The sequence below is a fragment of the Drosophila miranda genome (assembly GCF_003369915.1).
Source record: "Drosophila miranda strain MSH22 chromosome Y unlocalized genomic scaffold, D.miranda_PacBio2.1 Contig_Y1_pilon, whole genome shotgun sequence".
NCBI classification, from domain to species: domain Eukaryota; kingdom Metazoa; phylum Arthropoda; class Insecta; order Diptera; family Drosophilidae; genus Drosophila; species Drosophila miranda.
The window spans coordinates 6,893,904-6,917,969 of NW_022881603.1; the positions used below are offsets into that span (position 1 = coordinate 6,893,904).

The 24,066-nt window shown below is 46.2% G+C and overlaps 1 protein-coding gene and 1 pseudogene across 1 annotated transcript; one reads left to right on the forward strand and one right to left on the reverse strand.

Moving 5' to 3' along the window:
* Positions 1–7,997: 7,997 nt before the first annotated feature.
* Positions 7,998–9,451, reverse strand: LOC117190023 (microfibril-associated glycoprotein 4-like). Its single transcript, XM_033395112.1, has 3 exons — positions 8,883–9,451; positions 8,324–8,774; positions 7,998–8,253 (listed from the first exon to the last, which is right to left on the reverse strand). The coding sequence occupies exons 1-3, from the start codon at positions 9,289–9,291 to the stop codon at positions 8,076–8,078; spliced, it is 1,038 nt and encodes a 345-aa protein (XP_033251003.1). The 5' UTR covers positions 9,292–9,451; the 3' UTR covers positions 7,998–8,075.
* A 7,907-nt stretch (positions 9,452–17,358) lies between these two features.
* Positions 17,359–23,830, forward strand: LOC117190020 (annotated as a pseudogene).
* The last annotated feature ends 236 nt before the right edge of the window (positions 23,831–24,066 follow it).

Consider the following 24,066-nt stretch of genomic DNA (forward strand, 5'->3'; position numbering starts at 1 on the left):
TGGAACCCACAGCTTCCAACACAGGTCGTCAGCGATCTGATCAGCAGCCGCGTGTTCTGCTCGCCGATATATGAGATTATCGATCACCTTAATGTCTGGCATCTGTGTCTGGTTGCCTTTAATTTTTCGAATTAGTTCCAAATATTCTGCCGACTTGAAGCAATCAGATTGCAAGTCTACCAATCCATCGCAGCTGAATGCCGATAGATCTTCGGTGTGCACCCGCGACAGAGCATCTGGGACAACATTTTGGCTACCTTTGCGGTGGAAAATTTTGAAGTTGAACCCCTGCAATTTGAGAGCCCATCTTGCCAATCTAGAACTTAGGTCCGATTGTGACATTAGCCACTTCAATGATGCATGGTCGGTATGGATGGAGAACTCGTGTCCTTCCACATAAGCTCGAAACTTCTTCACACACATTATGGCTGCCAAACACTCTTTCTCCGTGACTGAATAGTTTCGCTGACACTGATTCAGCTTGCGAGACATGAATGCGATTGGGATGTCATTACCATCGCTATCCGTTTGCATTAACACGCCGCCAACTCCGGTGTGGCTGGCATCGCAATGAATGGCAAATGGAATGGTAAAGTCGGGGCTATGTAGGACTGGTGCCTCGCACATTTGGTCTTTTAAACTTTCAAACGCCCTTTGCGCTTCGTTGGTCCATACAAACGATCGACGTTGCTTTAGTGTATCTGATATTGGGGCAGCAATTCCGGCATAGTTTTTAATAAATATATGGTACCATCCAGTGGTTCCCAAAAATCGTCGCACTTGCTTCACCGATCGTGGCACTGGAAACTCCCGAATAGCAGCAACTTTTTCGGGATCCGTTTGTATCATCCCATACCCTATCACGTGGCCCAGGTATTTCACTTCCTTCAGGCAAAATTTGCTCTTCTCTACGTTTATCGTCAGTCCAGCTTGGACAGTCGGTCGGCCAGCGCTTTCAACACGGACATGTGCTTCTCGAAGGACTCCGAAATCACCAATAAGTCGTCGAGATAAATGAAAATCTCATTTCGCAAAGATGGTGGGATAACTTTATCCATCAGTTTGGACATGGTCTGTGGGGCATTGCATAAACCAAACGGCATCACCGTGAATTGATATAGCGGCCTCCCAGGCACAGCAAAAGCCGTCTTCTCCCGAGCCCTTGGAGTAAGCGGAATCTGCCAGTAAGCATCTTTAAGATCGATGCTTGAAATGAACTGCGCTTTTGGAAGTCTACTTAAAATGCCATCAATGAGGGGCATAGGGTAAGCATTTTTGACTGTTACTCCGTTAACTTTCCGGCTATCAAGGCAAAGGCGAACCTTACCTGGCTTACGCACAATTACTACCGGGGAAGACCACGGGCTATCTGATTCTTCAATCACCCCAAGGCCTAACATTCGGTCCAACTCTTCGTATATACATTTTTCGACTGCAGGCGACACTGCGTAGTGGCGTTGTTTTATGGGCCGAGTCTCGGCAATTTCTATGTAAGCCAGTTTGTCTTTCCTAATCCTTTTTCGGCAAACGAAGGGAACATCTGTACTATCGCTACTAGTTCCTTCTGCTGTAATTCCGACAAAGGTATTTGCATCGGGTTGTCAAAGTTTATAGCCGCCATACTGTTGTTATTCGCTTTGCTCATTAAGAAGAACGGCAGTAGATTAAAGCTTATCCAAAAGTCTATTCCTAGATATAACTCCTGCGATAACGATGGTACAAGATAAAGGCATATTCGTTTTGAATTTCCACGAAAGCAAATGAGTGTGGAGATCCTACCTAGAATAACTTGCTTTTTCCCATCTGCGGTTCGCACGGCTGACTTCATCGGCTTGACCTCAGGGTTTGTTCGAGATAACTCTTCTGCAAATTTACCCCCAAGGCAGCTGATTGAGGCGCCTGTGTCCATTAATCCACTTATCGTCTTGCCAAACAGAGTGACATTGGCGTAGGGTCGTAGGTCAGTGATATTACTAATAACAGAGGCGAATAATGCTCTGCGCGCATTTTTACTCTGCGTGCGGAACAGCTTCCTACGCTTACGGTCTCGAGTTTTGCTAGGCGCAGGGGTCGTTTCCTGATCGTCGTCCTGTACTGGTATCATAGTGGTCGTTATCATGTCAGGAGGTAGGGGGAGTGAGCTTGACGTAGCCCCGGTTACTCCGTATTCGTCGCCTTCGACACTAACTTGCGTGCACTCGATATCGGTGCACGAGCCAACTCGTTTTTTGACGAGCTACATTTTTGGCACGATGGTTTATATGTGTCCCGCTTACCACATCCATAACAGAATACTTTACGCTCTGCTTCGCACTCTTGATATCGGTGGCCTTGTTTATTGCAATTCCAGCAAGAAAGCGTCATCGCGTCGATATCAAAAGCGTCAGCTTCTTCCGAATCGGCTTCTGCCAGACCTTCTGTCTGGATGGACATTTCGTTCACCTGATTGCGAGGAACAAATCGTCGAGTAGCCGGGATTGGCTTAGCAGTATTTTCGATGAACCTTTCACGCCTGCGGACCACTTGTCGCAACTGCACAATGTTCGGTATGGGCACATATAAAATCTCATGTTGTATCTCATTGAGCAGATTTGCTCGCAACACCTCTAACAGGGACTGCTCGGTCATCGGCTGCACGAGCTTGTCTGCAAGCTCCACTATGGCCTCATAAAAACTGTCAAACGGTTCGTTGACTTTCTGCTTCCTCTGGGTGATCGCGGTTCTGATTTCTAAATCTGTTCTGCCGTCCGAAAACTGCGATCTCAGAGCAATACAGAGATCAATCCAGCGCACTCTTGGTACGCTTTTATGATACCTCCAGTACCATTCACCCGCGCTTCCTTCGAACAGGTTGCTCGCGTAGCGAGATAACAATTCAAAATTGCTATCTAATGTCTGGCTGGTCAGAGCTTCGACGCGATACAAAAAATCATCTATTGACATAGAGGAGCGCCCTGAGAATCTCAACTTCCAGTTCGCGATTATCTGGCTAATCCGATCCGCGCGCAACTGATGTGATTGCTGCGACTCGGGTGGGGCTGACAAGTTAGTCGGTCGCTCGGACGCTGAGTTTGGCAATGCTGCGTTTTCCCTGGCGGATAACCTAAAGAGTTGCTCAAAGGATTGATTTGACCTAACGGGAGAGGACTGCCTATGGGCTGGGTGTACCCTTTCCGTTGGAACTGGAGCTGCAGTCTGGAGCGACAATCTTTGAAACCCCGCTTCAATCGCGTTAGCTAGCATTTGAGTGTGCTGTGCTAGTGCGGCTGTCACTGCGTCCGCAATGGTCTGTTGCAAGCTACCATCCGTGGCTGGCAGACCCGTTCGAGCTGCTGAAGCTGACACCACTGCTGCCGCAGAGTTTGGCGGTTGGCCTCTAGGACGATCTGGAGCGGCCATTGGACCGGACACACTAGGCCCTTCGGGTTGGCTAACACTTCGGACCGCACTCTGCATATTGGCAGCGGATAATTGGTTTAGCTGTAATTTAAGTGTTTTCGAACGGGATCTGGTCACTGCAACTGCCCCTGGTTGGCTGCCTGAAGCTTGAGCTGCTTCTAGTTCTTCTGCCAAATTAAGGGTCGATTTGCTCAGCGCAGTTCTGCACACTGGACAGACTTTCTTATTTCCTGAACATGCACTAAAGCAGGTGTGATGGAAATAATGGTTACAGCTGGTAGCTAATAGTTGGCCTGGGTATTCGACTTCTTGCGTGCATACACAGCAAACGGTTTCGCTCTGAATCCTATAATCCGGGCTTCGGTCTACCGGCATTGTAAAGTTATCCTATATATTAACTAGCTTTAAGCACGTTCCTATAAATCTAGTTCAGACAAATATTAACAAAAAAAACAATAATAACGGGGAAAGCAAAAAAAACGATCTTTGATAGAGAGATTTTGGGGGAAACCATGCAACCCTTTCCCTCCGAAAGGTTGCCAATAACTATGCGTGGTAGAGCGAAAAAGGGGGAAATAAAGAAAAGGTATCTTCGGCAATCGTGACCCAAGTAGTAGCTCTAGGCCCCTTCCTGTCTGCGGCGAACGCCTAAACATAGGGACGGACGACGTTCTTGCCCGCGTGCCCATACCAGGATCACGACGGTGTTCATCAGCCGCCCATCGAGGAAACATTACCGAAGCGGTTACGGGGAGTTTGTAATAGTCTCTGCGTGCTACGACCTATACCTTTTTCGCAGCCATTATCGGTCCGGGCCGGAAGCGTAGCACGAAGAAACGCACCAGCACCAGGGGTACCACGTTCGGCCGGCGATAACCTGCTGTATAAATCGGCGCACGAATAGACCAATCACTAGAAATTAGAGAGAGAAACAAAAGACGGAGGCACCCTAATAACCCCGATTCGAGTTGAGCGGCAACAAAAAAAAATTTTGATTCTTTTAGCTGACTCCGGCGACAACTGAACCAAAGCTACCCAAGGTACCTGTCAATTTCCAAGGGATAAGGCGAATGTATTCACTAATATGCTTCTGTATAGCGGCAGGTCGTAGATTTACTCCACTAATAACCCTGTGTCCAGCCAACTTCCACATACCAGTGAATCCATCTAGTTTTCACTGCTATGGCATATACTGCTCGGCAATAAAGCTATGGTGAAGCTATTATCGATTCCAGAGCAGCTTACCATCGAGCAAGGGTTATGGATCATACTCCGATGCGGGCTAACCGTTATCGGAAACTAATAAGCATCCACCATCACAGGATCCAATTCCAGGAAAAAAGGAAGGCTTTAAGGAAGGGGGGTGGGAAACAGGGAACAAAAGTCTTAAGCCAGTGCATGACTATGCACTGCTCGCAGGAGTTAAGGACTTTCTCAACAATTTTTCTGCTTCGGGGTCAAGTTTGGCTGGGGTCACACACAACCATATAAGTTAATGTAACTCCGCTTTGTAACGTTTACAATTACGTCAACCCTGACCTTCAGGCCTTTCGGCCCCACGTTGGGCGCCAAATAAAATAATTATTACTGTAACGAGTAACGAAGAGAATCTTCGCACGATGAAGCTGGTGGTCGGCTAACTGAGAAGGAGTACGCGCTCGCTTCCACGGCTGATCTCTGGTCGGAAATGGGGATGGGTTCTTTAGGGTAACCCTCCAGTTAGGTTGCTTCGCTCCTGCTGGTATTATTTTATTAAAATTCGCGTACTCTTTTTGGTAATGGGATGGGGACAGACAAGGAAAGGATCGTTAGGGGTACGGAAAGTATAGTGGGGCAAAGATAGTGAAGAGAAGGAGTAGGGATCTACCACCGCGGCGGACATCTCTGTTTTGCTGGCACGGAGTCGTGCCACGCCCACCCTACCATGATCCTGAAAGAGCCAATAATAATATCAGGATCCCTGGAGTGTCCGGTATTGGTCATCCTATTTCGCTCACGAGCGGCATGGTTCCCCCAAATGCGGTAACGTCTAGCACATATTCATCTTAACAATCATTTTATTAGAAACTATATTCAGATACTATATTCATGTTACAAGAAAAAAGAAACACTAACCGAGAACTCCAAGACAAGACTAAATGGACAAAAGGAGGAACGAAAAGCGTCACAAGAGATATAGCTATTATTACTAGGGAATATTTAGATAAATAAATACGATAAGTGTAAATAGTTATAAGTGCATATACGATATTTTATAGCGCGATATAAACTAATGATTTTTCCTTAGATAGAAAGATAATACTATAGCGCAATATAGGTACACATGTCCCAGCACATCGGCTTCAGGGAGTAGTTGGACATACTATTCGTTCTACCAAGCGTATTGTAAAGGCAGAAGGCCAATCAGCTGTGACTACTTTAAAAGTGTGAGGTCAACGACCGACAAACAGCTCTAGCAAAAAAGAACGAAGCTTTTGCCACGCTCGCGGAATTTTGGGAGGCAATAAAATGTAATGTTGTTGGTATATTATAAAGCTCACTCAGTTTTTGTTTGTGTTCCCGCGGCGAAAGATCTTTCGTAGCTGGGCGTGTGGCTGTGTGTGGGTGCATTAAACTTTTACCTGCAAACCAAAAACAAAATCGTACAGCGCGTGCTGCATGGCATAAGCTCGCGGAGGGGACCCGGCCGAGCGGACGCTTTTAAGCTCAAACTTTTAAGCTTTTATCAAATGCATTTTCAAACTTTCCATTGGTTGGTGGGTATTTTTTCTGGTTTTTTTTTCTGTTACAATTAACACTAAGTATATCCAACTACACAAAAACAGACATATCAACGGACTGCGAGGTTCAAGGGAATGCGAGTCACGGTGGGATCTTACTGTCCTCAGTGGCTTTCAGTGGGCGGTGTATACATATGTATGTGAGCACATCTCTTACAGTTTTCATTCAGCCTACATAATGACACTAACGTGCACATAAGACAAACGCTGGCCTCCACTGCACTTTAAAAAAACTTTTGGAACAGCTAGGCCGAATCACGAGACGAACAATAGAGGCGATAGCACTAGGGGTCGCCGGGAGGTTATGTACACACGTGGTGCACTATTTTTTCCCGCCCGGTAGGAACATTTAAGCGGCTTCGGGCCTACGCTGACTGCCAGCACCGGTTTCCGTTTCTTGGCCCGGTTTTGAATGCGAAACGGTTACGCCACTTCGCCGCACTAAGCCCGTTCAGACGGCTGTCCTCGTCTCGCGCAGCCAAAGTTCACTGCCCGCGACTTGGTGGATCAGCTGGTTCGTAGTGCGGGGGCTTAAAGCTCGGGCTGCAGCTTTTGGATAATTCCCAAACTAAGTGCCGATTCTAATGTGGAATTTGAAAATACTGATCAGGCTACTTTTTCTAACAGTTACTCCATGCACATATTTACCCGGTTGGAACTGGCACTGCGAAAATAGGGGGATGGGGTTGAGGTGCTAATTCCTTCTTTCTCCAGGTGTTTTTTTTTTTTTTTTTTTTGTGTTGGGGCTGCTCACCTCCAAGCGGAAACTACAGAAAAAGTCGGAAAATCTAACTTCGAGGCTCCTAGCACTGTCGAAGGCCGGTACTCACGTTTTCGATTAGAGCCCAATCTGCTTTCTTGGGTTCTTTTTTCCCGATCGAGTGCACTTTGGTTTCACACCACGGTTATTTACGGCGGTTTAATTTTATTTTTATTATTTTTTTTTCTTACCGCGCAACTGAATGCTTGTACGGCCACGAGGAGAAAGAAAGATTTGGGCGGATCTACTGACCAACAAAAATTTTGTTCTCCGGATCTGCCTTTGCACGATCCTTCGCCATTCACCTTGAATGGTTATGGACATGGTGGGGAGATTTTTTGTTCGTTTTTAAGCATATTCTTAATGTCAACCCTAGATGGCGCTAGCCCTCACACGACCAGGAACATTTAACATGTAACACCACAACAAGAAATTAAGCCAACCTAACTATACACTAACTATGGGGACTAAACTTAATAATTAATAAGTATCTCGGTGAGGTGTGATATATACTTGTATAAATAATACAATATATATAAATATATTTATATATATATTATATACATAAATATATAAATTGTACAAATACCATCGGGCATACTTTCAGGCGAAGAACACAAATATGCTTTCCTATCCGCCCGACAAGCGACCACTACAGTCCCTCGGCAATAAAAGTGCAAGTGACAAATGGTGGGGGCAGACCAGACCAGGCCCATAGAAGCACTTCAAGACCAGAGTCAGAGCTCAATTAGATTTCATTAAATTGTTGCAACAGCGAACGAAATGCGAGCACAAATGAAAATGAAAATGAGAATTAATTGCTCTAATCACTTGTGCGCGAATAAACAAATGTTTAGAGCAGCGAACTGCAGTGAACTGTAACGAAGTAATTATTGTACCCGGGAGAGGAGAGGGCGAAAAATCGAAAGCTAACCAACTGTCGAATGGAGGCGGGGGGCGGGCGTCGGAAGAGTAAATAACAAAGACGAATGGGGTTCGGCGTTTGGCGCTCGGCTTCGTATTGAGATTTATCTAGTTTAACAATGCTCTTAAAGCCTCTAGAAACAAACATAATACGCGTAAATTATTAAAAATAATGGACATTCGTGTGTGTTGAGCTGATGGAGGGATTCATTTTAATGAATTTTTAGGGGTACTGTACGCTTGGTCCTCGATAAATCGTTCAGCTCCATTTGGCTCTTTGGACGGACTAGCATCTGTACGGATCTCAGAGATCTGAAGCTATACCATTGCTCCCAGAAAATGCCCTGGACATTGTCCACCTCGGCCTTGAAGTACTTGCCATTCAAATTGCTATGGGAAGAGGATATTAACTGAATAATTCGTATGTGTTTGTGTGATACTCAGTGGACGGATGAATTACCTTCGCGAACAGAAGTCGTACCACCAGGCTCCGTAGTGATACTCGGCGCAATTCATATGCGTAAATTCATCGTTATCCCTATCGAAGGTTGAGAATTTCATCTTGTCATGGGTGCGTAACGCGTCGCTGGAATTTCCTTGATGATAGCCGAGCAATTTCAATTCGTAGCCTTCCTCCTCGCTGCCAATAACAAAGTCATCGTAGTGAGCATAGCTTGACTCTCCATTGAATCTCCTGAAGCTTATGTAGAGCTCATGAGGCTGGGAGCTGGTCAGGCGGTGCAGTTTTTCGAGGCCAATAAAGAACTCCCCGTTGAGCTTGCCAAACCCTTTCCTGTACTGATCCCAGTTGCGATAGAAGTTCACAGAGCCATCCAGTCGACGCTGAATAGCCATCCATCCAGGACCGGCGGCCGTGAGACCCTCACAGGACACCAGAAAGGGCAGGAACCCTGGCAAATGGATCAAATGAATCCCAGACGACATGCCGTAGGGCATACAAGAGGTGGTGGCTGCCTCCCAGTCTGCCAACAGGTCGTCCTTCTTCTCCCTGAATTTACCTTCAAAATATACGACTTTGGCTCTCAGATGATCGATCAATGCCGCACTGGAGGTGTTCTGTTTTCTTAAATCAGTCAACAAGTGGTGCTTCCTCTTCAATCTGGTCTGGTAAACCTTGACCTTCTGCTCGAGTTCCTTGATTTGATCCGCCTTTTCCTTCAGTTTGGCTGTATATTCTGTGAGATTCTCAAATCTCTTCAGTAGATCGTCGTCAGTGTGTTCCTTGGTTTGAAGCTTGTTTATTTCATTTCCTCTGTCTTTGATAGTGGCTGCACTCTCTGCTATTTTACCCATATAAACGTCCAATAGATCATCCAGATCTCCTTTGCTAATGCGAATGGTTTTGTGCTGATCAATGTGGACTTCTGCCAACTTCTCGTGCACGGCTGTGACATTGGCAATGGGCATGCTACTTGACGGTACTACTTCATTTTTGTTCTTCAAGTCTATAATGGCAGCCTTGGTTGGCTTAAGCTTGGCGGTGGCCTCAAAGGACCAAGGTACAGCCAAAAGAATCAGCAGTAAAAGCAGTAAAAGCAGTTTTCCATTGTGAGTCGTATTCTCCGAACCATGCACATTGCAATCAAAATTAAACTGAGATCGCAAACGAAATGCATTTTAAATGAATTGACTGTTCAAATCCGGAAGCTAATGCAAAGCTGTTTGCTGATAAGAATTACTGCACTTCCAAGCCGCACTTGAACTTGAAAGTGTACTTGTACAGCTGCGTTTGATTCGTTTGTTAACCATAGCTGGGCTTAAATTTAAAGTTTATTTTAAATACAAATATTTAAATTATTTTAATACATTATTATTTTTTTTTTTTTTTTTTTTTTTAGGATTTAAGTTACCAAGCTACCCGTGAGTAGCGTGGGATTATTTGGCCGCCCGCCTTTTGAAGGTGGAAATTGCCAAGTCAAAGAATAGAAGATGTTGGAGTACTATTTATAGCTTTACATCAATTTCGTCGATGAAGTCAATTAGTGTTTGGTACCCGCTGATGTTTGCCTTGTTGTGTTGTACTTTGTACAATTGAAAATTAAATGCGAGGCGTTATCGCACCGATACTATCGCATGTATCACATATGTTACTAGGAACTACATGCATTTTGGCGAGAGTGTGCCTATCGAATGCGTTACCACTAAGCAGTCTGTTGATTCTTTTAGCGTCAATGGCTTTAAGCTTAGTTTTATTTAGGAACCACGGTTTGATGAAGATGAGGGGAAAAGCGAGCAGTAACCTCGGTGCTTGATACTAGCAAACTCGGCGTATTCTCTCTCCCATTCTGCTTTTAAGATTCTGTGTATTTCGCACATAGCGTCTTTAAGGTTCCATTTAACCACTGTGTATTTTCCTCGTCTGTGGGCTTCTTTGGCTGCTGCGTCAACTGAAGTGTTCTGAGGGATGTTAGCGTGTCCGGGAATGTAGTGAACCTCTACAGTTCTTAGATGTGGATTTTGTTGGATCTTTTCTCTGATTTTGTAGGCGATAGAGATATCCTGAATGTTCTTCGCCAGAAGGAGGGCCCCGTTTCTGCTGTCTGTCAGGAGCGCGACACGAGGAAAATTGTACAAAATAACATGGTCTAATGCCTTCTCGATAGCAAGGAGCTCGGCGGACAACGAGGAAAGGGTTTTGTGCGTGTAATAGCTATCTAAAAAACCTGTCCTATCGTGCAGGAAAGCGGCGCTGGAATGCCCATCTGCGACTGACCCATCCGTGTAATAGATTTCAAAACCACCCTTTGTCAGCTGATCCTTCTTTTCCCCGTGGAGCAGCATGATACCTGCCTGGTCTATAGCGTGCTTGTTGGGTGCAGAACCCTTGAAAAATTCTAAGTCGGAGCTAATTTTAGTGCAGAACGAAGCTGTGTTCTCGAAAACCTCAACTCTATCTATTATGCTGCCAAACTCCCGATATGCCTTAGCGTAGCCCGTGTTTAAATCCCTATTTGCTGACACTGTTTCACTTGCTGGGAGATTAAATGCAAACACCTTAACCAACTCTTTCGCCGCCAGGAATCTCATCCTGTAGTTCGGGGAAGTTCTCCTGCCATGTGATATATGATAGGAACGGGAGTGCAGATTATCAGACCCAGCGACTTTCTGAGGTGATGGTTGCAGTGGGATTTGATTTTGGCCAAGGCAGATTTGGACAGGTTGCAGAATGATGAGCACGCGTACTCTAGCCTACTTCTGACAAATGCCTTGTAAAATATAAGCCCTCTTTTGGGGCTGATACCATAGTGACACCCACTGAGTAATCTGAGAAACGCACAGTTTCTGTTCGATTCCGAGATGGCCAGATCAATGTGACCAGAGGCTTGTTTGCTGAGATAGTCCTGCCTAGGTATTTGATCTGCTCTACTTGTCTGATCTCAACTCCTTGATGCGAGATGTTTAGCGCAGCTCTACGATTGTTGAAGTAAATCACTTTAGACTTCACCGGATTGAATGACAGGTTTAGCCTATTGCATTTTTCTTCGAACTTATCTATACTGTCTTCCAGCACCCGTTTCGCAATGGATACGTCTTTATGAAAACAAACTATGAAAAAGTCATCAGCATACTGAAACAGTAAGCAGTTATGACTGTTAATATCATGTAGTTCGGCTGTGTAAAGGTTAAAAAAGGTTGGGCTGAGACAGCTACCCTGGCTAACACCTCTGTTCACCTCTACCTCGCTTTTGCCCTTTATGAGAATTCGTCTGTTAAGGAAGCTGGAGATCCAAGCCGTGAGGCTTGTATTTAACCGCATATCCCTCATCCTGTGCTCGAGTGTGTCTACTCTTACGCAGTCGAACGCTCTTTGTAAATCTAGGCAAGCTGCGACAACCTGACAACCCCTCGCCTTCAGCGCCAGAACTTTGCTGATAAGGTCGTTGATGCAAAGAGCCGTGGACCTGTTTCTCCTGAAGGCATAGGACCTGACCGGCAGCAGGTCACAGTTTGCTATGTGCTCGTCCAACTTCAACTTTATCAACCCCTCTATGGATTTAAACAGCGTGTTAATCAAACAAATCGGCCTATGGTTTTGGAAGGAAGTAGGGTCTGCATTCTTCTTGGTGATGGGTACCACTTTTATCCTGCGCCAGACTTCAGGGATGACGCCACTCAGCCATACTTTATTTATAATTTCAAAAATGTCTTGTTTTTTCCCACTTGGTAGCTTTTGAAGCATCCTGAACGAGATGCCATCAGGGCCTCTAGCCGAATTGGGGTTCCTGGTTTTTAGGAAGGCCATTCTTCCAGTTCCAGGGGTTCCGGGTCGTCTGGTCCTAACAAAGGGGCAGGAATTTTCTTAGGGGGCCTACTGTTTGACGTGGATGGGGTTACTTTAACCATATTGAGAAAGTTTTTGTCATCTTCGTTCGTCCATTTGTTCCCTACATTTTTGATTTGACCGTATTTTTTGATGTTCTATGCTCCACATAGAGGGCGATGAGGAGACCTCTTCTATAAACTTGGAAAAGTTGCGCTTTCTAAGATTTTTTACGTGATTTTGTAGATTTTTGTCAGCTTCTAAGGTTGCTCTGGCATCAGCCAATTTTTTGGTGAGGTAGAATTTTTGCCTGCAAGCGTTTCTCACGCGAAGAAGTTTTTCCGTTTCCTCGTTCCACCATTTCTTAGCAACGGACTTGTTCTTGCTTGGGAATGTGACCGTGTTTTTTAAGGTCAGGGATTTCACTTTTTCATTGAGCTCCTCCAGATTTGAGAAATCACTTGCACCCAGAATCCGGGCTATTCTGTTGTGAAGGATCTTCTTGCCTTGGAGGGGGGCATTTAGGCCTTGCACTGATAATACAATTGGGAAGTGGTTGCTGTTCGTAATTTTTGTTTTGAGGACTTGCCAGTTAATAGTTCCATTTCTGTAGTTCGAAAAAGAAAGGTCAAGAACGGAGAATTGAGATGGGCTCCTGGAGAAGGTTGGCGAACCGTCGTTTAGGCAGATAAATCCGGCCTCCCGGGTGGAATTCTCAATGCTGCGACCCTTGCGATCACAGATCGGACTTCCCCAGATAGAAGACCTAGCGTTGAAGTCCCCGCCCACTATTGAGGGTATGTCAAGCGAAGCCGCGAATTCGAAAAACTTTTTTGTGCCCGATTTAAACTGTGAAACTGTTGTTGATGGCGGTGCATATATGCTAAAAATATTGAAATTGCTCTTGAGGTTTAATGTTTTTATTCCTAAAATTTCCAAGTCGTTCTCTATTTTTAAAATGCTGAATTGAATGTTTTTCCTGACGTAGATGCCAACCCCGCCGTAGCCGTCCTCTCTGGGCCTGCAGAAAAAGTTATAGTCTAAAATGCTGCAGTCCGCGTTGTTCAGCACCCAAATCTCTGAGAGGATGGCAATATCTATTGCGTTCTTGTCTAGGAACATTGAGAGGAGCTGTTTGTTGTTGTTGTGTGTCAGACTTTGAATATTTAGCTGAAGAATCTTCATTGTTGGATGTTTTGAGAACCAACTGCCATCCCTTGGGCAATCTGACGCCTATCTAGTTCTGCGTTGGAAGCATTGACAAATTCTCTAATTTCCTTAATAAATTTATTCGCTAAAGAATCCCCTTTAATGATGTTGTTTGGATCAATCAGGAACGCTGTGAGTTTGGCTCCAAGTGCGTTTAGCTTATCCTGGGCCAGAGAAGATGCCACGGATGAAGATCTAACAAATTTCTCGCTCATTTGGACGCAGTCTGAGTTTATTGAGTTCTTCCACTCTGCCATGTTGGCTGCTGCCTTGGCCGCCTCTGCGTTCCGGGCGGCAACCCTATTGGATTTGGTCACTTCCGCGAAAGAGGTGACAGAATGAATTTCCCTGGCGGACTCTAAGCTGTTATTTAAGAATTCAGGGGAGCGGTTAGATTGCCAACTGGGTCTAGGAAATTCCCCTTGATCCCTTAGGTTGGGGGAAGTTCTATCAAAAAGGAACGGATATCTAGCCTTGACCTCAGCTCTAGTTAGGTTTTCCAGTGTCATACACTTTTGAATGGCGTACGCTTTTTTTGGGTGGCAGCATGTTCCCCCTTGCAGTTAGCACAGACCAGCCCTGAGCAGATAATATCTTTGCTGTGATCTTGTCCGCATTTGAAACATTTTGCTCCACTCTTGCAATGTTGCGCCAGATGGCCAAACCTAAGACACCTGAAACATTGAATAAGCTGAACAAAAGGTTTCACTTCTACTTTAGAATATAGAAAATTGATTTTGGTTGGTAACTGCTCTCCTCTGAACCAGAGTTTCACCCTGCCAGTAGGTACACGTTCCCCCGATGCTCTATCACATCGCGTAATCCGAACTATCTCCTCAATTGGGATATCCGAGGTTACAAGCTCCGCTAGCTGTTCCTCCGAGTAGTGCCCGGGGATCCCAAAAAATTAACCCTGCTTTTTGGACGAAGTGCCTAAAGATTCGGGTTGAGTACCCTTGAGCAGCGAAAACACTGTTTTCCACTAGCCCGTTTGCACACTCCGCCGACCCGCACACAATCTTGCACCTGCCATAGCCCATTCTAGCAACCTCCTCGATATCGCTAATGCCCTGTTTCAGCAGCAGATCGGATAGATCAAACTTGTTTATAGCAATTCTGGCATTATTCGCACTCATTTTGTCGATACAAACAATGTATGGGCCTTTATGCCCCTCATAATACTTGTTAACGATGATTTTGCGGTTATTTCCGTTTTTCGTACTCACGGAAGCCACACAAACCGCGTCACTCTTCTCTCTCTCTTTCGTCGTAGAAATGTTTGATGTCATGATTGTTTTCGTGTTCGTGGACATGTTTGTCGACACGTTCGTCGACAAGTTTGGTTTCTTGCACAGCAGTTTAGAAGCCAAAAGCTGCGGAGCCGTTTTTGTCGCCATCTTTACTCCTACCCGCATGGCGGATTTAGCTTCTCCTTCCCTTTTTTTCAGCGTTTCCATGCGAATTTTAACTCCCGTCGCCTTCTCCGTGGCCATCCTTGTCTTTCCTATGCTTTCCATGCTTCTCAGGGTCCAGACGGAGTTCCAAGAGCCGTTTTAAGAGTTATTCCGGAACGCCATGCAGTAAATTCCAGGTTTTTCGACTTAATTGATGAAGCTTTGGGAATTTCTTCGCGCCGTCTTCGTAGGCGTGTGAGGCGCCCCCAGAAGCTTCGGAAAATGTCTTTTTGATTAAAACTATCAGCGAACGTCTTGAAATATGTTAATTTTTTCCTTCCGCAAACAATTTTAGGTACGCGCCATCACATAGGTTAGGTTAGGTTAAGGCGGTAGCCGGGAGGGGGGGATAAGAGCCTCCCGCCCCCAAGCTCACTTGGACCTATAAAAGGTCCGTTGTGTTGCCGCATGGGCATGTGCCCCTTCGCGTTGCCCGAACCGTGAGAGCATACTACTGCAGGTTAAGGGCAGTCCCATCCGGTGGCTTGGATGTATTTGGACAAGGTCACTGGTTTGATTTCGGACAGGTCCGAAATGTCCTTGAGGAAAGCGGCCCGAGAATACGAAGACGGCGATTTCCAAGGGCTGGGCAGTGGCAGAAGAAGTGGGGGACCGATTCCTCCTCCTCCTCGTCGCGACAACTCCTGCAGAAGTCGTTATGAGGGATTGACAGTCTAGAGGCATGAGTGCCGATCTGCCAGTGTCCCGTAATGGCTCTAGTAACTGCAGAGCACTGTGCTCTGCTGAGTTTATACAGCTCTGCTGAGCGCTTCTTCGATCGATGTGGCCATATAAATCTTGAGACTTTACAGCAAACGGTTTGCTGCCATCTCCTATTGGCATTTTGCTTTCGTGCGTTAGAAGCCTGCACGTAGCCAAGGGCATCGCTACTTGCTCCCTCTACGATAGGAGAGGAATCGTAGTACCCTGCCTGGCAGCTCGTCGGCGGCATCGTTCCCCTCGATGTCCCTGTGGCCGGGGACCCATATAAGGAAGAGATCTAACTGCTCTGCGATCTCGTGCAGAGACCTGCGGCAGTCATTTACAGTCGCTGAGTTCGACGATATTGAGCCTAGAGCTTTGATAGCTGCTTGAGTGTCCGAGAAGACGCACACTAAGTGCGTATCTAGAAGTAGTTTGGAGACGATCGAAATGGCCTCCTTGATGGCTTCAACCTCCGCTTGGAACACACTACAGTGATCCGGGAGCCTGAAGCAATGACTGATGTTCAGCTCGCTGCAGTAGACTCCGCCTCCCACGCGGCCGTCCAGCTTTGAGCCATCAGTGTAGAAGTGGACCGCAGGTCCTGGTTCGCCCATCTCCCAGTCCTCCCTAGGTGGGATTGATACCTGGAAGGGCGTCGAGAGGTGATCACTAGGAATACAGTAATCTGTCCTCTCTGGTAATTGCGGGAGTCTCATCAGGATTCCCGAGTGCCCAACCGCGGATGCTTTCCACAGTCTGGCTTCTCTCATTCTGAGGGCGGAAAGTGTTGCCACCTTCTTTCCCATGAGATCCACAGGGAGGAGGTCCAGCACAGTATCCAGGGCTTCCCCTGGAGTAGTGCGTAGCCCGCCAGTTATGCATAGCTCTGCCATGCGTTGAACTCTGCTGAGTTTATTGAGGCGCCATCACATAAAACGTAATACATTATTTAAATACATTTTTTTTTAAACATTGGTGTTTTTTTCATTCACTTTCATACTTCGCGCTCTACTTAAAGCAGGTTGGCAGTCCAGCAGCATTTCATTCGAGGTGCAGATTTTCAGCAGTTGGCAGTTTTCCGTTTATCGATAGCAACAATGAAATACCCTTCTGGAATATTTAAACCTATTTCAACGATTTCTTTCTACAGAGACCAAGAATAATCATGCATGAATATGTCTAACACATATCAATTTGAGAATATTTCTTCATCAATTACGTTTTAAAAACATTTTGGAAAACAGGGTATACTAAGGGCTATACACGCATAATGTCTTTAAATACCAGCAACATTGCGACTGTTTTTTTGTTTAACTATTTTGTTTAAACCTTGTTTAAGTCAAAAAAACAACAAAAGCAAGGACTAAAAACTAACCAATTTTGTAGAAAATGTATTTATCAACGGCCTAAAACTATGTGAGCCGAACTAAGTGTTTTAGTTAGCCAGAATTATTCAACGGAATCTCTAAATTGAGCAATATGAACGACTAGCCTCGTTTTTTTGTTTTGACTTATTTCGCTAAAACCGTTTTTTTGCTTGACCTATTTCACTAATACCTTCTTTTAGACAAGATCCAATAAAAGCAAGTGTTTAAAATAATCTAGTCATTTCGCAAATAGATTCACTAATCGGATGAAACTATGTGGGCATGGCTTTATGTTCTATATAGCTAGTAATATTCCACGGAATATCATAAACGAGGAATATGTAAAATAGAAATTGAATTCGTCAGTATATTTACGGTTTATTTTTTAAATGAGACGGTACATTTCGGTATATTTCTGAGGGTCGGACGGTATATTTTAGCGATAAGCCCGTGGATAATACTGAGGGACAGGACTTCATTTTCTTTTTTTCTTTTTTTGGCAATTTATTTATTCAGCTCTTGGAATTTATTATCTTATCTGATCAAATACTTGTTCAATACAATATATCGGTGGAACAAAGTTCAATTAAAACAAAGGTGAGGCGAGACATTTTCCGGTCAACCTGCGCGTCCATCGCGGTGTTTTCCGCACACAGAGAACGGTGACTGGAAAAAAATGTAAATCCCCGTACTTCCAGCTAGTAGCTGGCCACATCCAGAAAAACCTGCTGTGTCATTATAGCCACGTCAGCAATCATCTTAGTTGGCGAGCTTGTGCCTGCAGTCACTGAATTTTATTTTATTTCATCACTTTCAGCTGGCACCCGGAGCAAATAGGATCATCATGGCAGACAACGTGCATAGTGGGGAATCCGAAATAAAGGTATAAATAATATAAATTCCAGTGCATATACATAAGTTTATACTTTTTGCTGAATTGTAAAAATGCATTCGCATTTGTTGCAGCCTCGCAGCTATCAGCTGCGTCTCCTGGATAATATTATGAAGAACAATGGGATAATCTACTTGCCGACCGGATCTGGCAAGACATACATACGTGGCCATCCTGGCCCTGAAGCGATTCTCCAAAGACATGGACAAGTAAGTCGCTTGCATTTTTTTTCATACTGGAATTTTGCAAACACACTCATACATAAGCAAATACATATGTAGCTGTTGAACTGAATTCTCGGATTTGTTTACACTCCTACAGATCAATCGAGGAGGGCGGAAAACGAGCTATATTTATGTGCAATACAGTCGAGCTAGCCCGAAAGCAGGCAATGGCCGTGAGGAAGTTCTCAAATCTCAAAGTGGGGTTCTTTGTGGGGGAGCAGGGCGTCGACGACTGGTCGAAGATAAAATGGAGCCACGAAATAAGCGATAGCCAAGTTAGTGTCGAGCTCATGACGCCTCATCAAACCAATATGCATTTCTGATATTCGTTTATATAGAACGGATGCACTAGTATTTGTGCTTCCAAGTGCTTTACAAATTTGGCCCTGGTTTTTTTTTCTAATTGAATTTTCTTATATCTTGCAACGACAATAGGTTCTGGTGGGCACAGCCCAAGTCATGTTGAATATGGTCACCCAGAAGTACTTGGAGCTGAGCTCTGTGAGCATCGTGATTATAGACGAGTGCCACCATGGCACTGGCCACCATCCCTACCATTAGTTCATGCATCTGTTTTTACTCGCTGACCGAAACACGCCACTGCCGCGCGTTTTGGGACTGACGGGTGTACTCATTAAAGGCAACGAATTTAAGCTGGTCGCTCAAAAGCTCATCACCGTGTCCGACACGGAGCAATTGAAAAACGTGATGCTGTGAGACCTTTTAAGCCCTTTCCATAGGAGAAATCACGCTATAGCAGTTCTGTTTATTTTTTGCAGCTACTCCACCAAACCAAGGGAGTGTTTAGTGACTTATCCAGACCAAGTGTGGAGCCTTGTGATCGGGCACGCCATACATAGATGCATTGAGCTGTTCTACGTACGCCTAGACGATTTGGAGATTGGCAAACAGCCTACGCGCTATTCCAAGGGACTGTCGACCCCCCGCGATCCGCACAAGAAAGGATATATAAAGACTCTGCTCAACGACTTCCAGTACCAGCTGGAGCACTACGGCGTATATGCGGCAGCCATGGCCATAGTATCGGTGATTCTAGAGTTTGAAATCAAGCTGCATCAGTCGGAAACCCTTGCCCTGACCCACATATATAAGTTGGCCATCTGTCTGTGTAACCGGATCAATCACATGCTAAAGAAAAAGCTTCGCGATTTGGTTGACGATGATACGGAACCCGATGACGCAGTCCACACGGAGGAAACCATCATGAACTTTTCGACTCCCAAGGTGCAGAGATTTTTGCATTACGTGCAGAAAACGTTCTCGGGCAAGGATGCCAAGGATATTTGCTGCTTGGTCTTCGTTGAGCGCCGGTATACGAGCAAATGCATATACCAATTGTTGAAGAAGTTCATTGCGGTTATTCCGGCGCTGCGCGATGTTCTCGTGCCGCAGTTTATGGTGGGTCGCAACTCAGTTTCAGCGGATTGTGAGAGCGTCCTGGAGCGCAAGTGGCAAAAGTCGGTACGTTATGCCTCGGGCCTCAGCACAGAACATTATATTAAAAGTATATTATTCTACCCTGTCGCAATCCCCAACAAAGGCCATTCATCAATTTAGGGATGGCGAAGCCAACCTGATGGTCTGTTCGAGCGTTCTAGAGGAAGGCATCGATGTAAAGGCCTGGAATTACGTGTTGATCCTGGATCCTTTAAAGACATTTAACATGTACGTGCAGACGAAGGGGCGGGCTCGATCCAAGGAGGCCCAGCTTGTGCTTTTTTCCTCAGAGCTTGACCGCATAAAAACCAACCAACAAATCAATCAATATCGCCAAGCCCATACCGACATCGGAGAGTATTTAAAGGATCGCGTCCTGGATCGTGCCGAACCCCTGATGCAAGAGATAGCCGATCACTTCCACGAATTGATCCCACCATTTATAAACGAAAAACGTGCCGTGCTGCTGCCTAGCAGTGCCCTGATGCTGCTCCACCGCTACTGCCAGAGCCTGCCCTCGGATGCATTTGGCTTTGTGGAGCCCTGGATCACACTAATCAGTTGGGACCAGAAGCGGGAACTCTTTGGCACACAGGCCGCAAGCAAAGAAGTCGTCTCTATCGAACTTCCACTCAGCTCGTCCGTGCGGGATAAAATTTATGTAAGCCCAAAATGGACTACCCAGCGTCGACAGTCAGTAATCATGTTCGAATCATTCCAGAGCGATCCCATAACTTCCGTTAAGGCGGCAAAAATATCGGCAGCCTTTAAGACCTGCATTAAACTGTACTCCACGGGGGAGCTCAACGAGCGTTTCCTTCCCGTCACGCTTAAGGACCGGGTGACGGCGATAGCCGACTTTCACTTTGACCACTGGAAGAAATACAGCGGCGATGGTGAGTCTTATTCAATCAAATACCCACTAATTCTGTTTAATCATTCTCCTCCTTGGGTGCTTTTAGTTATCGATACGGTAAACAAGCAGAAACTCAAGCCGGAGACATAAACTACCTTCAAGACCTCTTGTCCGACGGAGTTCTACGATTGCCGGCCACGGGTGGGTGAAGTCTGTTTTGCCTATGAGATTATTTTGGAGCCGCAGTTCGAGCGCAACGACTACACAGAGCACATCCACGACGACATGCTGTCGGGTAGGAACTTTGCGTTGCTGCTGAGGAAGCAGCTGCCGCCTCTCTCGAAGATGCCGCTGTTCTGCAACCAGGGCCCATTGCATGTGCAGGTTAGGGAGCACCCGCGAGAGCTGGTTATTGCAAGTGCGGAGCAGCTGGAGCAACTGCATCAGTTCCATGGAATGCTGTTCCGCGATCTGTTGAAGATCTGGCATCCCTGCTTTGTACTGGATCGTCGAGGCAAGGACAACTCCTACCTGATCGTGCCTCTAGCCGTGGGCGCAGAGCATCAGAATGTGGTGGACTGGCCGCTGGTCCGTCAGTTCCAGCGTCTGCCCACCCTGAAGCCTGTCAGTGTGAAGCAGCGCAAGGAACAGCGAGCGCCGCGTCCAGAGGACTATGAGGGGAAAATTGTGACTCAGTGGTATGCCAACTTCGCGAGCAAGCGAATGCTCGTGCACAAGGTGCGCAGAGACCTGACTCCGAGCAGCCTGATGGAAAGCAAGCACCAGAACACGAGCTATGGCGAGTTCACCACGTCCAAGTATGGCGATGACATCGAAGGACTTGTTCGCATGGACCAGTTCCTGATCGAGGTGCGCGAGCTTACGGAGCAACTGAACTTCTATGTCCAGCAGCGGGGCAAGACGTCGGCCCAAAGCAAGGCCAGGGTCAAGATCATCCTCATTCCGGAGCTCTGCTTTAATTTCGATTTCCCCGGCGACCCCTGGATAAAAGCAGTGTTTCTACCCAACATCTTGAACCGGCTCCACTTCATGCTGCATGCTGAGGCATTACGACAACGCTTCAATACCTACCTGGGGCTGCAACATCTGCCTCAAAATGGAGTTGACTATAGGCCAAAGCTCTTGGAGATCGACTGGTCGTTGCGCCGCAACGTGGATTCCCATGGCAAAGCCGTTCCCAATGATTATGAAGAAGGGTCACGCTCCATTCTGGAGCCCCTACCCATCAAAGAAGTTGAGATTGGGATGAAGACACTGCAGATACGCGACTTACAACATTCGTGGCAGCAGTACCTGGAACCCGTAGACCTACCCCGGAACATCATGTCCGCCTATACCGTGGAGTTGAACTATTACAACAATTTTATATCCGGCCAAGTGGCGTCTCTCGACAAAATGGAGCAGGACGACAGGGAGATCTGGCTGGAGACGCAGTTCAAGATGCCTAAAGGGAACATCTATGAGACCAGGAGTCCAGCAATGCCCCCTGCCGCCCGGCCTGCCCTGCTCCCGCCGTCCAGCTCAGCTCCCAAACCACAGTCGTTGAATGTGTTGCCGGTTCTGATGAAGAGCGTCTCCGATGATCACATCACTATGGCCCAACAGGGTGAGTTCCTGGCGGCCATCACCACAGCGGGATCTGCCGATGTTTATGATATGGAGCGAGCGGAGCTGTTGGGTGACTCGTTTCTCAAGATGAGTGCCAGTCTTTACCTGGCCAGCAGGTATCCCGACTGGAACGAAGGCACGCTCACGCAGGTCAAGTCGAGGCTGGTGTCCAACAAGAACCTGATGTATTGCCTCAGGGAGACGGATATTCCCAGTCGTATTAGCTGCAGTCTGTTCGACCCCAGAGTAACGTGGCTTCCGCCCAGCATTAATCTGCCCGAAGATGTCTTGGATGTGTGGACGGAGCAGCCGAGCTTTGCCAAACTGATTGGTCCCCATAATCTCTTCAATCTGGCCCTTAGTGACGAGGAGATTCTGGCAGGTCGTTGCAACGAGGATACCTATCGTCGCTTTATGCAAGGTTGCAAGAGCAATCAGCAAGGCTATTATGCTGGCCGAGACTTCTCCTCTGGCGTGAACTACTTCTTTGGTGAGGTCGCTGTTCAGAACAAGGTGGTGGCTGACACTCTGGAGGCCCTTCTGGGAGTCGTTGTGAGAAACTATGGATTGCAACATGGCTTCCGCATGCTGGAATACTTCGGCATTTGCAAGCCGGACGTTGATAAGCCCTTGTCGCAGCTGCTCGATCTTCAGTTGAAGAGCACCAAGATGCGAGCCAACGCGAGCCCTGACGATATTGATGGCTTCCTGATCAACCACTCCTATTTAGAGCAGAATCTGGGCTACGAATTCCGGGATCGGGGCTACCTCTTGCAGGCCCTGACGCATCCGTCGTTTCCCACCAATCGCTTGACCGGCTGCTACCAGGAGCTAGAGTTCATTGGCGATGCCATACTCGATTTTCTCATCTCTGCATACATTTTCTTAAACAATACCAAGCTGCGTCCGGGCGAGCTCACGGATCTGCGCTCGGCATTGGTCAATAACACGACACTGGGATGCATCTGCGTGCGCCACAAGCTGCACTTCTTCATTCTGGCAGAAAACGCGTTGCTATCTGAGACCATCAGCAAGTTTGTGAAATTCCAAGAGAGCCAGAGACACAGAGTCACTAATCATGTACGTTTTCTGCTCGAGGAGAGAGATGTGCAGCCCGTTATTCTGGACTTGGACGATGAAGTGGAGATGGCCATGGAAAATGAGTCGGAAGACGGTCCACGCATCGGTGCTTTCAACTTGGCGCAAAACGTAGATGTCCCCAAGGCTTTAGGCGATGTCCTGGATGCCCTTATCGCGGCCGTCTACCTGGATTGCCGGGATCTGCAGACAACCTGGCAGATGATCTACCATTTGTTTGAGCCCGTACTGAAGGAATTCTCCCAGGATATACCCATCAGCCCGATTCGTCAGCTCCATGAGCAAAAGCTGGCCAATGCCGTCTACGGTCCGCCCCTGGTAGACAAGGACGTTGTGATGATGTACTGCCAGTTCACCTGCATGGAGAAGACCATTCGGGACACTGGTTTCGGCTCCAACAAGGACCAAGCCAAATTGGCTGCTGTCAAGAGCGCTCTTCAGAAATTGGCTAAATGTGATGCATAATCCATAGAACTACATACCATTGACCGTGACCCACAAAGTCTAAGCCTGACACCCATTCTGAATATGTACAATTAATTAAATGGGTGTGATGCTTAGACTTTTATTGGTCACTGTATTATTTGTAAGCTTTTCATGAACAAAAAAGCATTTTTACCAATTTGTTATACCTTTTTAAAAATTATTTTAATATGTAAAATAAAATCGCTATGTACCGCGTGTGCTCGTTTTAGCTAGATTTACAATGGGCTAGATGGGCGGGCTACATCGTCAACGACGTCAATGCCATTTTTTATATTTACAATAAAGTGCAGAGTGCACTCTACATTCATTTGATCCGAGTGTCCATGCAACAGCGGTGGCTTCTGTTCAGGCCTCTGCAGATACATATATTAAGTGCCTTAGAAACTACAAATTAGAGTAAAGTAACATTGGAGGAAACAACAAATGTTTAAATGTTCCAAAGATCTGTAAGATTATGTATGAAACTGGAATAAACTCAATTTAAATAAAAATTGTTCTTCTCAGACCATAAATCCTCCGTCGCATCGATATTCATTTATATTT